The sequence below is a fragment of the Tiliqua scincoides genome, chromosome 2 (assembly GCF_035046505.1).
Source record: "Tiliqua scincoides isolate rTilSci1 chromosome 2, rTilSci1.hap2, whole genome shotgun sequence".
Classification (NCBI taxonomy): domain Eukaryota; kingdom Metazoa; phylum Chordata; class Lepidosauria; order Squamata; family Scincidae; genus Tiliqua; species Tiliqua scincoides.
Window position 1 is genome coordinate 67,357,494 of NC_089822.1, and position 14,879 is coordinate 67,372,372.

Consider the following 14,879-nt stretch of genomic DNA (forward strand, 5'->3'; position numbering starts at 1 on the left):
AATGATAAAAGAACCTAAGATGCCAAGGTGAGATGAGCTACAAACACCCTGAGGTGGCAGAGAAAACTTCCTCTGTGCATCTGCAGCTAGTGGCAGGATTCCTATTGCTGCATATAGTGGATCATTTCCTCCCACCCATCTGAATTCATATTAATATCCATTTAGAGGAGTCTGCCTGAACATTTGGATTATACTGTATAAGTAAACAGTTGGTCTTGCCTGCTAACAGCTCTTGCAAGTTCTTGATGCATATATGAATGTGCAATTTCAATTAACTATGCAGTTCCTTCCTCCTCTCAGACACAAGCAATGCTTATTGCTTCTTACATGTAGACTTTCTAGGATGTGAAGATATCTCCCTATATCAGTGGTTCCCAACATTTAGGAGCCTGCGGACCACTGAGGTAAAAACTGGAATCATTGTGGACTACATGCAGTGCGGTCATCTGTTCTCCATCCTCTCTGGTTAAGCATGTCTTGAGCGAGCACATGGACCACCAGAAAGGTGGAGAATGAACAGCCCACACCCATTGCCTTCAGTGTCTCTGCCCTCTCTGGTGGTCCATGGGGAAGCATCTCCCACGTGATCACTCCCCCAAGGACTACCAGAGAGGATGGAGAAAGGACTGCCCTGAAGTGCTGGCTGCAGATAGTCTGTTCTCTACCCTCTCTGGTGGTCTGTGGGGGAGTGCTTGCTTGGCAAGGCACTGGAAGTGATCAACTGCATTTTCCTGTGACGGTGAGGATCACTTCTCGGGGTCCCACAGACTACAGATTGGGAACCAGTGCCCTATATGCATGAACTTCACTAATTCTAGAAGCAATGTTACTGCCCTGTCCACTCGAGCCATTTCAAGATGCTGCTCAGAACACTGCCAGAAGTTGCTTCAAGAGGCTGCAGCATTTTACAGATATTCAGTCTAGATTCCAAACCATGTTTTAAGCAGACTTTAAAAAGTAATTAGATACAGGACTGCAAGCATCTTTAGCCGAGTTTTGAATACAGTATAATGGCTTTTGCGGGGATGCAACAGCGATTGTTTCCATCTTAGACAATACTGATCAATATTGCTACAAAGGTATTTTTCTAGCACTGATTGTAACTTCATAGCGACAATCTGTTTCCTGTTATTTAGATAACAACTGCTGTGGTGTACTAGCTCATAGGCAGAACTAGGTGTATGCTACATTCTCCAGTAGGACATTACCTCACTAATAGAACTACACAGGATTCAGTCATGTTGTTTAGCATATAATTCTTCTTTTAGATTCATAAGAGCTCTCTGCTCTGTTAGCTGGATATTTTCAGCTACTGAAGTTTGTTTTCTACCAGTCCCTCACACTGTGCTTTCAAAAATATGATTGCTATGTCAAAGGAATGACCATCACCATGCACAGTTTCTTTCACTATGTAGCCTGGAGACTAACAGTGGCATGCACAAACTTTGAATTAAGATCAATCAAGTAATCTAGAACCATTGTTGGAGTCAGCAGTCAGTCAATCTAGGAACAGATGGTGGTGAGCTCTTTCTACCCACACCCTCTCAGGTGCTGCCTTCTCTTTTTACATGCAAGTTTGCTGAATGCCCGCCATACCCCTGGCCCTTCCACTAGTACATTTGTTAAGCACAACAGCTATGCAGAAAAGTTGGATAGACCTGAACAGAACCAATTAATGCCTTGGGAACAACTTGCAGACTGTCCATGTTAGCTAGACAGTTCTTTCAGCTTTTCACTGCTTGTGACCCAGTGGCATGATGTACTCTTGCAGTGTAATATCGAGAAATTGGAAAGAAGTGTCTTTTTCATTCAGGATAAGATACACAAGGAGACAGATGGTGTAATCCACAACTCACTGAAACCAATGTGGGACAGCCTACTGATGCTAATTGCGATTAGCAATTAGCAATCAATGGGGAACCCATTGATGATACAATTGCGATTACTACACAGTCGTGGTACACACTGCACATTTCAAAGATTATGAAATGAACTGACGTCATATTTAAAGGTCAAATACTCTCATCAATTAGGCAACTTCTTCATGAAGTTACTACAATCTACCTTAGAAGTCAAACCGAGAAATCCATGCTTTCAATTGGTTTTGGTAGATCTGCAAACTAGGAAGTTGCCCAAGCAGCCATTCTAAGCAACAGTCTTCTACATTATCACATACATCTAAAATATCATCAGAAGTGAGCAGAAGTTGTAATGTGATGAATTCAAGCGATGAACTCAGCAAGATATTCTAAGTTATGCAACAAAAAAGGTCAGTGTATTGATTTAAAGCTTTTGCCATCTCAAACATTAAGTTCACAAGAGTAAAACATTAACTACCATGCACAGCATAGTATATCATTCTAGTGGAGACTTTTTTATGCTTTTACCCTTTGCATGCATTAATGCTGCTTAAAAAAAATCTACTCCAAAAAATCTTTTAAGAACTCAAAGGACTCAATCCCATTTATCTTTCCAGTGCTGATGCAGCCATGCCAATGTGCATGGCCTTCAGAGGTGAGGGAAATTTTGTTCCCTTAACCAAAGGACTGCATCGACCCTGAAAAGTTGGAAAGGATTGGACCCAAAGTTGAAGACTTACACTAGGACAGTGGTTCTCAAACTGTTTAGCATCAGGACCCACTTTTTAGAATGACAATCTTTTGGGACCCACTGGAAATGATGTCATTATCTTGGAAGTGATGTAATGGCTGGAAGTGACATTAAGCAGGAAATTTTTTTATACTTTCCATACAACAAAATCAAATCAACTAAGCAAGTTAAAAATATACAATAAGTATATGTTCAACAATTTATTTAAAATAAAGGCCCTCCTAACCCTCCCATGCAGTTGATGATCTGTTTAAAAAAAAATTCCTCAAACATCCCAAAGGCTGCAATCCTATCCACACTTACCCAGGAGTAAGCCCCATGGACTATCATTGCCAAATGCATATACATAGTTGTCTATTAAAAGTACAGATCTGTAACATTTTCCCCAGTGCAGTCACATACCATGGTAGTATCAAGTCCAATATATTAAAAATAAAGTACACATTTAAATGTTTGGGGATCCACCTGAAATTGGCTTGCGACCCACCTAGTGCATTCCCACCCAGTTTCAGAAACCCTGCTCTAGGATAAACCACTCCAAAGATTCCATTTAATCCTGAAGTAGTTTAAAAACCTTCTGTTGTTTTAACCTTAAAGTAGCTACTCCTTAATCACTGACTCATCTCAGAAAACAAAAACTAAACTTGTAACACATCTCAGGTCTGATATTAAATTTTTTTTTTTAAAGAGCCGAGTAAGACACTAGGTTCAAATATAATAGAACTCATTATTATTAACAGTATTTATATACCGCTTTTCAACAAAAAGTTCAAAAATTCTTTGGGTGTGCAATGCCAAGACCAATCATACCAGCTTCATCTGGAAATGCTATATATATATATATATATATATATATATATATAGATATAGATATAGATATAGATATAGATATAGATATAGATATAGATATATAGATATATATATAAACATGGAATTAATTCAATGTGTTATGGGGAAAATTATATAAAATAAATGAAAAGTATTTATTAACCTGCTGCACGAGATGAGAGGGGAAAATTAATAAGATAAGGTAAGTGAGAGTTATTTTATATAGATTTAACATACAGATGAGGAAGATAATAGTGGAGATACAAGTGGCTGTCAGAGAATAACTGGAAATATGGATAAGAAATATAATCAGAATTTGTGACTTCACTGTTGCTGTAATCCAAGGATGTATCTTTTTGATAGTTTTTTTTTGTTCTAAATAAATGAAAATAGATTCCCTTTAATCCAGTGCTTCCCATTCTTTGGAGTTCGACACCCCTGCGTATTGCATGGCTCCCAAATGTGGAGATCGCGCAGGACTCTACAAAGGAGGTAAGAGGAGTAAGGATGGAAGGACTTTCCACAGCATGCAAAAATTGTGTGCAGAAGTTCAGCCGACTGGGCTGAGCTTCCCATCACCATTTGTAGTGTCCTGTGCGGTCTCACTGCTGGCCAGCTGGTGACTTGCAACACTCCAGGGCATTGTGATGCACAATTTGGAAACCCCTGCTTTTATCTCATATGTCTCCTCTCATTTAAGGTGTTATTTCTATCAGGGGGAAAGAGAACAAGCTACAGCCTCTAATTTTTGTTTGATTCTCATTATAATGGGAATTCAATTTGTAAATTTATTATTTATTAGTAGAATTTATACCCTGCTTTTCCACTCCAGAAAGGAGCACTAAAGGCAGCTAACAAATACAATATGAAAGCCATGAAAAATATAAATAAGTATAAAAATCAAACATTTAAAAACAATAAACACAAACAAAACAATTGGTTCTCCCCCCCCCAAAAGAAGAAAAGGCCATGCCCCTTTATGTCAGCATTAAAAGGTTTGTGTAAATAAAAAGGTCTTAAGCCCCCACTGAAAGGACTCTAGAGAGGGAGCTGTTCTCAGCTCTAGGGGAAGGGAGTTCCACAAACAGGGAGCCACCACTAAGAAGGCCCTCTTTCTTGCCGCCACCCCCTTCACCTCCACTGGTGACAGCACATTCAGAAGGGCCCCCTCTGATTACTTGAGAGGACAGGTCAGATTGTATGGAAGGAGGCAGTCCCTCAAATACCCTGGACCCAAGTCGCGTAGGGCTTTAACTGTCAAAACTAGCACTTTGAATTCAGCCTGGAAACGAACTGGCAGGCAGTGTAGCTGCCAAAGCAGTGGCCCGACTGAGTCGAGCCGACGAGCCCCAGCAACCACACAAGCGGCCGCGTTCTGCACTAATTGCAGTTTCCAGAGCATCTTCAGAGGCAGCCCCATGTAAAGTGCGCTGCAGTAGTCTAATCTGGATGTCATTAGGGCATGGGTCACCATGGCCAGATCTGAGCGACTCAGGTATGGTCGCGGCTGGCGAATCAGATGAAGCTGAGCAAAGGCTCCCCTGGCCAGAGCTGCTACCTGGGAATCCAGAAGCAGCTGCCGATCCAGGATCACCCCCAAGCTGCGAACCTGCTCCTTCAGAGGGAGTGCAACCCCATTTAGAACAGGATAATAGTCCAATACCCGAGTCTTGGACTTCTGGACCAGGAGAACCTCTGTCTTATCAGGATTCAATTTCAGCTTGTTTGCCCACATCCAGATCCTAACAGCCTCCAGACAGCAGCCCAGAACTTTGACTGCCTGCTTGGAATCAGGAGGAAAGGAGAGAAAGAGCTGGGTGTCATCAGCATATTGATGGCACCCTACCCCGAACCTCCAGATGACCTCTCCCAGTGACTTCATGTAGATATTGAACAGCATGGGGGACAGAATGAAGCCTTGTGGCAGCCCACACCTAAGAGGCCAGGATGCCGAACAAGCATCCCCCAGCACCACCTTCTGGGACCTGTCAGCCAGGAAGGAGTGGAACCACTGCAGGACAGTGCCTCTAAGCCCCAACTCAGCCAACTGACCTAGAAAGACACAATGGTTGATGGTGTCGAAGGCTTCTGAGAGGTCCAGCAGGACTAATAGGAATGCACCCCCCCTGACCATTCCCCAATGCAGGTCATCCACCAAGGCAACCAAGGCAGTCTCTGTCCTGAACCCCAGCATGAAGCCAGACTGAAAAGGATCCAGATAATCAGCTTTGTCCAAAACCCTCTGGAGCTGGGATGCCACCACCCATTCAATCACCTTGCCCAGAAATGGAATATTAGAGATTAGCCGGAAATTGTTCAAGTTAGTAGGATCCAGGGAGGGTTACTTCAGTATCCAACATTCGTCATTAAATTTGTAACCAAAACAATTAGACATGATTAAGTAAAAAAAAAAAATTTATTCATTCAGAACTTATCTTTTTAAAATCTTCTCACATTAGAACAATGCAAGTATAATCTGAATCACCCAAGTTCCTTTATAAAAACATATAAAATGCAAAATCAATCAATTATTTTGGAAATTGCCAACAAATATTTTTGCTAAGGTTTACTCAGCAAAAACAGAGACATGAAGCAGATCCACAGAATGCAGATGGTTGAATAAATGTCTTGAAACACACATTTCTCTCAAATGTGTGTTTCACATTTTCCATGTATCCATCCATAAAATGACTGGATTCTCAGTAGGCCAGTACTCAACCCACTAGGAGCAGGTATTTCAAAGGCTCGAAATAGAATGGATGCTTTCTTGTATTTCAGAATCAGACTCCATAGTGTCACTTCTAGAAGGGTCATTTTGATGTATACTTTGATCTCCTCTAGCAGCAATGCTTGTAGTATGGGGAAGTTTTTTCGAAGACAGTTTTTTACTATTTTCACTAGCCCATGTGCTGAACTGCTTACTGTTCCCACTATAGAGATGCACACTGGGATCCGAAAATGAATGCTGATAAGTAACTGGCTGTCTCATAGAAGGCTCTTGTGCTTCCAATTCCACAGACTGGCCATTCTTCTCAGAAGATATTGCCTGGCTGTTTTTTGATGCCTTTTCTTCAGTTTTCCAGTGTTCGATTTTACCTTCATTGTCTTGCCATAAGCTCTGCTGGAATGGACCAGTGACCTGACGTTCCTGTACCTCTGCTGTAGCAGGTAGCACATTATTTACAGCTTGAAATGGAGACAAGTCAGACTGAAAACGGGCAAGACTGGGAAAAGGAATAGATCCAGCATTCTAGAAAAAAAATTAAAATGAATGGCATCATAGCAATTTCCTGCACATTAGCTGTATTACTGTATTTTGTTAGATCCAACAAAAGGATTTTGAAGGGGAGGACACTACTACCAATACAAGGCATCCCATATATTACATAATATATACTTCCTTGGTTGCTTCTCCACACTGGGAAAAAAGAAGGTCAGTGAATGCCACTTGGCAAATCCAACCTATTAGTTTAAGATACTTGGGAGCACCTTGTTATCACTCTCATAGAACACCAAGTCAGGACAATTAGGGCATGTGAAGTTATCTTGTCAGCTATGGAAAGTCCCTCCACAGAAGTTCAAAGGTCAAATAACATTTAGGAATCTTGGGGATCTTTTAAAGGCTAGAGCAAAGCTACTACAGTAGTTGTCATCACTTAACTGTATTTGGAAAATGAAACAGAATGCATGCAACACACTCACATTCAAAATTACTTCTATTATATTTACAAGACAATGTGGTTTCTGCAAGTTTAAAAAAGTGCTGTCTTAGATCATTAGGCCTCTCACTGAAAGTATCCATGAGATTGCCTTAGGTCTTTCAAATATATGGCAGATTTTCTTGAGGATCTAAACTGAGAGTATTTTATGTATCAATGCTTGGAGCAAACGTTCCCAGCAGTGGACATTTTAAAAAGCATTTTTAAAAGGAGGGGTGGGGAAAAAGCACAAAAAAAATCTTGTGGTAAAGCAGAAAGGAGAGAATTGAAAAGAAGAAAATTAACCACACTGGGATGTGTTCTCAACTTGCCAGTACACTTACTTGGAGATGCTGCATGTGTTCTTGTCTTTCCTCTTCAAAGGATTTCTCTCTTTGTGTTACAACAGGTTTAGTTAGTGTAGAAGTCATCTGGGGATGACGCAACAAGCCAAAATCTGATTGGTCTATACCAGCCATTGCTGCAAGCTGTCCAAGTCTAAAAAATACAAGAAACATATGCTAAATGCAGTTATTAGCACAAGAACAAATTGTGTTCTACAATGCAAGAAGTTTTATACAAACTCAAATCATCAACAAGCCACCTTCTCTAGGCTGTTCTGTGGAAAAGTTAACTCTGCTTCCTGTGTCATGACTGAAGTAAGAATCACAAGGGGGTGTCCAAGATGAGACGCCAGGTTTCCTCCAATATGCTTATGCACCTGCTTCCTACAGTAAACACTACTTTATAGCATTTCACTGGGAGTATATGTGCTCAGGATGATCTAAGAATTCATCTTGGTCTTGGATCTAGGGAGATCTTGTATTCCACTTTTGATGTAATGCACTAATTCGAGACTACAGAAACACTTCTATTACTATTGGAAGCATAAGTAAAATTCCTGGGTTCTTTAACCCATTTTTGCCCGGCCCACAGGTGTACACATTTGGCCCCATTGTGTAAATGTAATGTTGGACAGAAACAATGTTAATCCACTAACAGTAGTAGAAACAAATTTCTCTTTTAAACATTAGAGTTAAGATAATGGACTAAAATAGAACAATGACCACAAGAAAAGTTATCAGTGGCACCATTCAACAAGTGCTTGTTTAAAGGATTGTACAAAAGTTCATGTAGTGCAATAATATGTTCTGTAGGAATTTTTACACTTCCAAGGTTTCTCAGCCTGCTGATCAAAACCATTTTTGAATTTGATTTAAATTTCAATGCAAAGTAAACTAGTCTGATTCAGCCATTCCAAGAGCAGAATGACCTTGACATCCAAACCTAACTAGAACATAAATGTATTTCTATAAGGCATTTTCTCATCTATGGGCAAGAGTAATTGCTCTAAGACCAGTATTAGCAAGACTCCCCCTGCTACCCCCCCCCAAAGCATGCAGAGGTTATATGCTGTAACAGCATTAATTTCAAAGAAACTTTTCTGCTTGATCTCATATGAAAGGGAAGGGACTTTGATTCAGGATGATCAGCAGTCAGTTTACTGACTGACCAACCAGCTTTATGGACACATGCCAACAATTATCTACTAAATTTGTTTTTGCCTTCCAAGTTTAGGTAATCTTTTGAGGGAGAAGAGAAAAGATTTTAGAAGATGAAGCACTGCTGTTTTTGAACTTCATTACGGCAGATTGATCTATCACCAAGTATGATTGGAGAAAGAGGAAATGCAAGACAATATATACTCTCTCTTACCCAGCATCTTTAAGAAGATCTAAAAAAGCATGAAACTTTTGAAAAGAACTCTCAATGCTACCCAAAACTCCTTCATCTTCCAGAATTGTGCTGGCTACTGATTGTGCATGGAGAACCTCTGACAGAGAGCTGTTTAGATTCCGTAATCGGGTGTTTTCCATTTCCAGCTACAAGAAATCATGAAACAAGTTTGTTTTTAATACTGAAAATGACTCTTAAACATCTGAAGATTGGCAAGACAGTGCAAGCATTATTTTGAATAAAGGTGTCTCCAAAACTATGGTAACACACAATAGTATTGTGCTGTCGCCCCCATTTGTGGACAAGAAGGCCTTATGTAATTTGCTGGGGTGGGAATTCATTTGCAGGTTTTCAGTTCTAGGAAAGGTCAACTAGGAAAGGTCAACTGGCTAGTTTATAATCACCCATCACTAGAGTGGGGGAAAAATACTGCCTGGGCTCACAAGTTCTCTATTCACATTGTAGCAGCCAGATCAAATACTGTCAAAAATGTTCTTGATGCATTACAAAAGCTTTCTACAAAAGTTTGCTTGGATTTACATGTTTCCACTTCTCTGAATGCATATCTATGTAGGGATGATGGAGGAAAGGGGGAAGAGAATGCAAATAGTGATAACTCTAGTATATTTTCCATTTATATGAAGTCTAAACCAAGTGATTCAGGGTTAAATACAACATTATGGGAGAGAAAAAGCCTTTAAGCAAAGGTTCCAGCATATTAGGCTGAAAGACAGTGTGGGAGGCTATAGGAACTGAGCCAAATTTATACTGATGGATTTTATTTTGTTTCTTGTGCAATCTTTAAAGTTAGGTATCTAACTGCAAATATAAGCCACCCCACTGCTGCATGAAGGTTTCAAGAATGGCCCTCAGTACAGCTACTCCCTTTCCATACACACTATAGGCTGTACAAGCTCTGTTAAAGGCAATTTAAAAATGCCAAGCCCTAGAAAATTCAATTATGAGGGGGCTGGGATGCTGAAGTAGTACTTAAAATGGAACATGTTAGATGACCCAGCTATGAAGTACTGTTCTTAAAGAATGCTAAGAATGAAAATGAGTGCTACCTCCATTATCCTTTCTTCAGCAGTTAACCTTGCTTTTTGCTCTTCTTTTAATCTTAACTGACATTCTTCATAATCCATCTGCCAGGAAGAAGATCACAGTCTTGTGAGTCACCTGTCAATATCATGCTACAGGCACTGTACTCAAATCTCTTTGGAGTATAGAAGTGCGAGGTTTTGAAAATATGTCTGATAAAGTATGATCTCAAATCAGTTTTAAATTTCAAATATTAAGGGCTGTACTTCAAATCATCCTTCCACTTGTGCACAGGAGCATGCTATGATGAACGCGTTAGCACAAGGCTGTTGTGCACAAAAATATGAATTTGCATGCATGCAACACTTTGTGCCATATGTTCTACATGTCACTGGTTAGCATTAAATGTTAACTTCACTGATAAACAATATATTCTGCATTAAACACTGCCTTGCATCTGCATGTACTCCCTAGGATACAACCCTAAATCTTAACATATGACTGCCATGAATTCACACAGAAAAAGACCATTATCGAAAGGATATTATGGGGGGGGGGGGTGTCACTATATAAAAGAAATGTGCAAAAGGAATAGAGCCATTTAAATATCCAAGCCAGAAATTTTCAACCTTTTTTCATCTCAGGGCACACTGACAAGGCACTAAAATTCTCAAGGCACACCATCAGGTTTTTGACAATTGACAAGGCACACCAGGCTGCCAGTGGGAGGGCTCACACCCCATCAGCCCTATTAATACATGACCTTCTCCCAAATTCCTGTGGCACACCTGTGGACCACTCATGGCACACTTGTGTGCCATGGCACAGTGGTTGAAAATGGCTGATCTAAGCTCTCTTCCCATCCACTTCAAGTATCATTCAATGAATAGAAATATTGCACATCTATGAGCCTAAGACCAGATGGGAAGCCCAATCCTGAGCTGCCCAGAGCGCCCAAGCTCAGCAGCACCGAAAAGGGCTGCCGCCGAAACCTGCACCTCCCGCGCTACCACGGGAGGCTCCTCAGGAGAAGGGGACTTTCGTCCCCTTCCCCCGAGTAAGGTAAGCAGGCCCGCAATGGGGCTACTCACTTTACTGGTAGAGCGCCCTCCACGAGCGCCCTGGATCTTGCAGAGCTCAGCTCCGCGGATCCTCCTTCTGCCCACCCCTTGGTGCACCTCCTCCCCACCCCCGCCGGCCTCCCTCCTCCCTGGAACACCTCCCCCACACCCCCGTTCACGCCCCCGCCTCCTGTTCTGCAGCCTGGCGGTCCGGGAGACCGCCAGGTTGCAGAACCTAGGCTACCAGCCGGTGCTAGCAGGAAAGGAAGTTGAAAGAAGCAAGTGAGTGTTGTTCCATTGTGTATGTCTAGCATTAATTGACTAATTGACTGCCTGATTAAGCTTTTGTCTGAGAGAAGGAGGAGCAGGCTTTCCTCCTCCTGGGAGAAGAGGAAGGAGGGGGAGGCTCTCTCTGCTTATTTGTTTGTTGATGTGAGAAGAAGCTTTGGAGGAGATCTGCCCAGCTTGTTATGGAAATATGAGTGCATAACTCTAACTTTATAACTCTAAAATTTGTTGGATTACAAATTGTCTTAGAATACAATTATTGTTGTGGAGTGTTCAGTTTCGTTTTCCTATGGAGAGCTTGTGGATTGCCTGTGGAGATCGGTTGGGGACCTGAATTTTTTTTGTTTTGCAAAAGTGGTTGATTGTTTATATTCCTTTGATTATCTCCTGGAAAGGAATGCGGTTGACATAGAAACAAATATAAATAACAGAAATAAGATATAAACAGAAATAAGAACATCAGGGACATCTAGTGGACTAAAAAAGATACTACAAGGACAAGAACAGGACTTGACAAGTGAAGAAAAAAGATATAAGGAGGAAGAAAAAGATGACAGGAAAAGGAGCGAAAGTTAGGAGCTCTTCTGCCCCAGAGTCCAGCTTGGGAAAACTAACACAAGAGAAACCGAAAGGGAAAGAATGGAAGCAGACAATACAAGACAATATAGAGAAATCAGTGGCGATGGGACAGCAACAAACAAATCAATATCTGCGGGTTCAAGCTAGTTTGGATGTGTTAACTACACAACTGAATGATCTTAGTGTGCAACTCAAAGATGTTATATCCGAATCACATGAGAAAAAACAAAGGATTATGGAAAAAGTACTGGAAATGGGAAAGCAACAAGCAAATTGATATTTACAAATCCAAATTAGCCTGGAAATCTTAATTCAACAGACAAGTGAGTCTAATATGCAACAAACAGGAGAGGATCAACCAAAGAGCAAAGAAATAGAAGATAAATCCAAAACCCTGGAGACAAGACAAAACAAACAATTGGAAGAGACAATGTTAATGGAGATAGCTTGGAAGATAAAGACTCATAAGTCACCAGACCACAAAGGAGAAGAAATACTTCAACTAATTGATGCAGATTGGATTGATCAAGTGAAGGAAGAAGAAATACTTCAACCAACTGACATAGATTGGAATGATCAAGTGAAGGCGATGACTCATCAAGATGTTGATTTAGCAAGAAGAGAGAGTACGTGATCTGTTAAGAGGAATTCATGTGAAATTTATTAGAAAAAAAAGATGGAAAGTTAAAGTCTAGAGAAGAGATTTGGCAGACCTGTGGATTAGATTGGAGACAAGGGAACAGATAAAAAGAAAGACAGTAATGTGTTAATTTTGTATGTTAAAAATTAAAACTTACTAGATGTCAATGAGAATTTATATAAGCTTTATAGGTGATACGTAATATGTATAAAAATTTTAGTTAGCTTGATATTAATTGACGTTAGAATTTGAGAGGATAATTTTAATTTTAGGTGATATTGTTTTGGATGTTTACGTATATGTTTATGTATTTAGTCATGAGGATATATTAACTTTGGATGTTATAGAGAAATGATATATGTAATTAGGATATTAGAAGTTGTTAGAATTTAGTATGTTTGATATTAGATTAAGATATTAATTTTTGCGAGGATTTTATATGTTAGATATTGGAAAGACACAAAGATCCCAATGAAAGATGATTTAATAGAGAAAATAATGAATGTGGTGGAAATGGACAGATTTCTAGAGAGCTTGGATCAACAGTGAAACCAATATAGATTGAGTAATGAAAATTATTTTATGTTTGGTTGAAAATAAAGTTGTAGAAGTATAAGATAGGGTATTTAGATGAATGCATTATATATATGATATATATGATATGATAGATAAATGATAAATGATATTAAGGGGCTAACGTAGAAGAGGAACTGGATTAGGAAATACGTAATGATTTATTATAGTGATGTATGATGTCTTGCACTCTCTAATATTGTGTCTATGTATTGTATTATGTGTGTCTGTTATTTTTGTTCTGGGAAAAATTTTAAAAAAATTGTTTTTAAAAAGTGCCTTAAGGCACGTTTGCGACTGTGGTCGGCAGCATGGAGCCGTGCCGCCAACCACAGGATTGGGCTCTTAGTTGTCAGTCATTGCCAATAATTCCAGAATCCAACCTAATGGGGGAAAAAAAAAAAAGATGGCACACCATGCACTACACTAAACCTCTCAGAAAGCACATTCTTTGCACACAAAATATCCTGGGTATAATTCTTGGCAATAAATTTAAAAAAAAAAAATCACAGGTATTAGCTCTGGGAAAGGCCTCTGCTTGAGACCATGAAAAGTCACTGTCAGAACAGACAAGATCCAGCTAGTTGCACCAATGATCTGCTAGCATAATGTAATTTTATATGCTCATGAACCACTCAGACTGGAATTTAAAAAGGTTTTATTTAGTTTTAAAATGTAGTTTCTATAAAGCAACATAAAATAAATGGCTCTGGTCTCATGGAAATACAGACATCCCCCATATCCATGGTTTCAATTGTGAACAGTTCACAAATCCCCCCCATTGGGCAAATTACTTATCTGTCTTTGATTACTGCCCTCCTGTCTCTGTCTGTTGTGTCTCATTGTTTCTGTGCTGTCTGCAAACGCTAACGGAAGCAGGAAGTGGGTTGGATGGCTGAAAACATGATGCTACAAGCTAGAAGCACTGCATTTATTTCAGCCCTCCAACGCACTTCCTCCTTCCTGTTAGTGTTTGTGGACAGCACAGACACAGTGAGACACAGGACACAGCAACAGGAGGGCCACAATCAGAGACAGCTAAGGGTCCAATCCTATCCAATTTTCCAGCACTGGTGCAGCTGCAATGCAGCCCTGAGGTAATGGAATAAATGTTCCCTTACCTTGAGGAGGCCTCCATGAATGCCTCCCCAATGCAGGATGAAGTGAACATCCCCTTGGCATGGCTGCGTGACGCTAGAATAGGATTGGGCGCTAAGTCATTTGTGCAATGGAAGGAATTGGTGAACCATTTTTTATAGGGTTCGCTGCTATCCACGGTGGCAGATGGAACCTATCCCCTGTAGATTTGGGGGGAAGCCTGTACATTCTGAACTACTATTTTCAACTAACTACAAAAATAGTTGCCTTGCTCAACTATTACATCTTCAAAATACACAGCATGGTCAAACAGAACTGTTCCCACAATCCAAAGAGACACAGTTATTAGTGACCAGGGCAACTAAATTTAGTAAGCAATATACTCTTTAGTTTTCATGATTGCAGTTTAAATGCTTTATAAGTTGCTGATCTCTCTCCCTGCAAGAGTTGTAACAGCAAAAAGTCCCACCTCTTTCTTGGCCTACATTCACCTAGATCATACCTTTCATTTGCAATTTTTTTCTATGATTAGGCAAACCTATATCTAAGAAGTGAGTTTTTTTGTTTGTTTAACAGAAAATATCAGAAGTTAAATGGCAATTGAGGTAATTTGCAGATTATTTCTACTAGCTAGATATAATGTTCTAAAATTTATTTTTCATATTTTATACCATCCTCTTTCAAAAAGCTCAGGGTGGTATATATACATGGTTCTTCCCCTCCTTT

At 40.0% G+C, this 14,879-nt stretch overlaps 1 protein-coding gene across 1 annotated transcript in view; it reads right to left on the reverse strand.

Annotated features, from left to right (window-relative positions):
* Positions 1-5,927: 5,927 nt before the first annotated feature.
* Positions 5,928-14,879, reverse strand: part of CEP78 (centrosomal protein 78) — a 31,123-nt gene continuing 22,171 nt past the window's right edge. Inside the window, exons 13-16 of the mRNA XM_066615958.1 lie at positions 9,941-10,018; positions 8,853-9,019; positions 7,481-7,634; positions 5,928-6,688 (exon numbers count right to left, since the gene is read on the reverse strand). Coding sequence (XP_066472055.1) covers positions 6,176-6,688; positions 7,481-7,634; positions 8,853-9,019; positions 9,941-10,018 — 912 coding nt within the window. The 3' untranslated portion in view covers positions 5,928-6,175. The remainder of the gene's footprint in view (positions 6,689-7,480; positions 7,635-8,852; positions 9,020-9,940; positions 10,019-14,879) is intronic.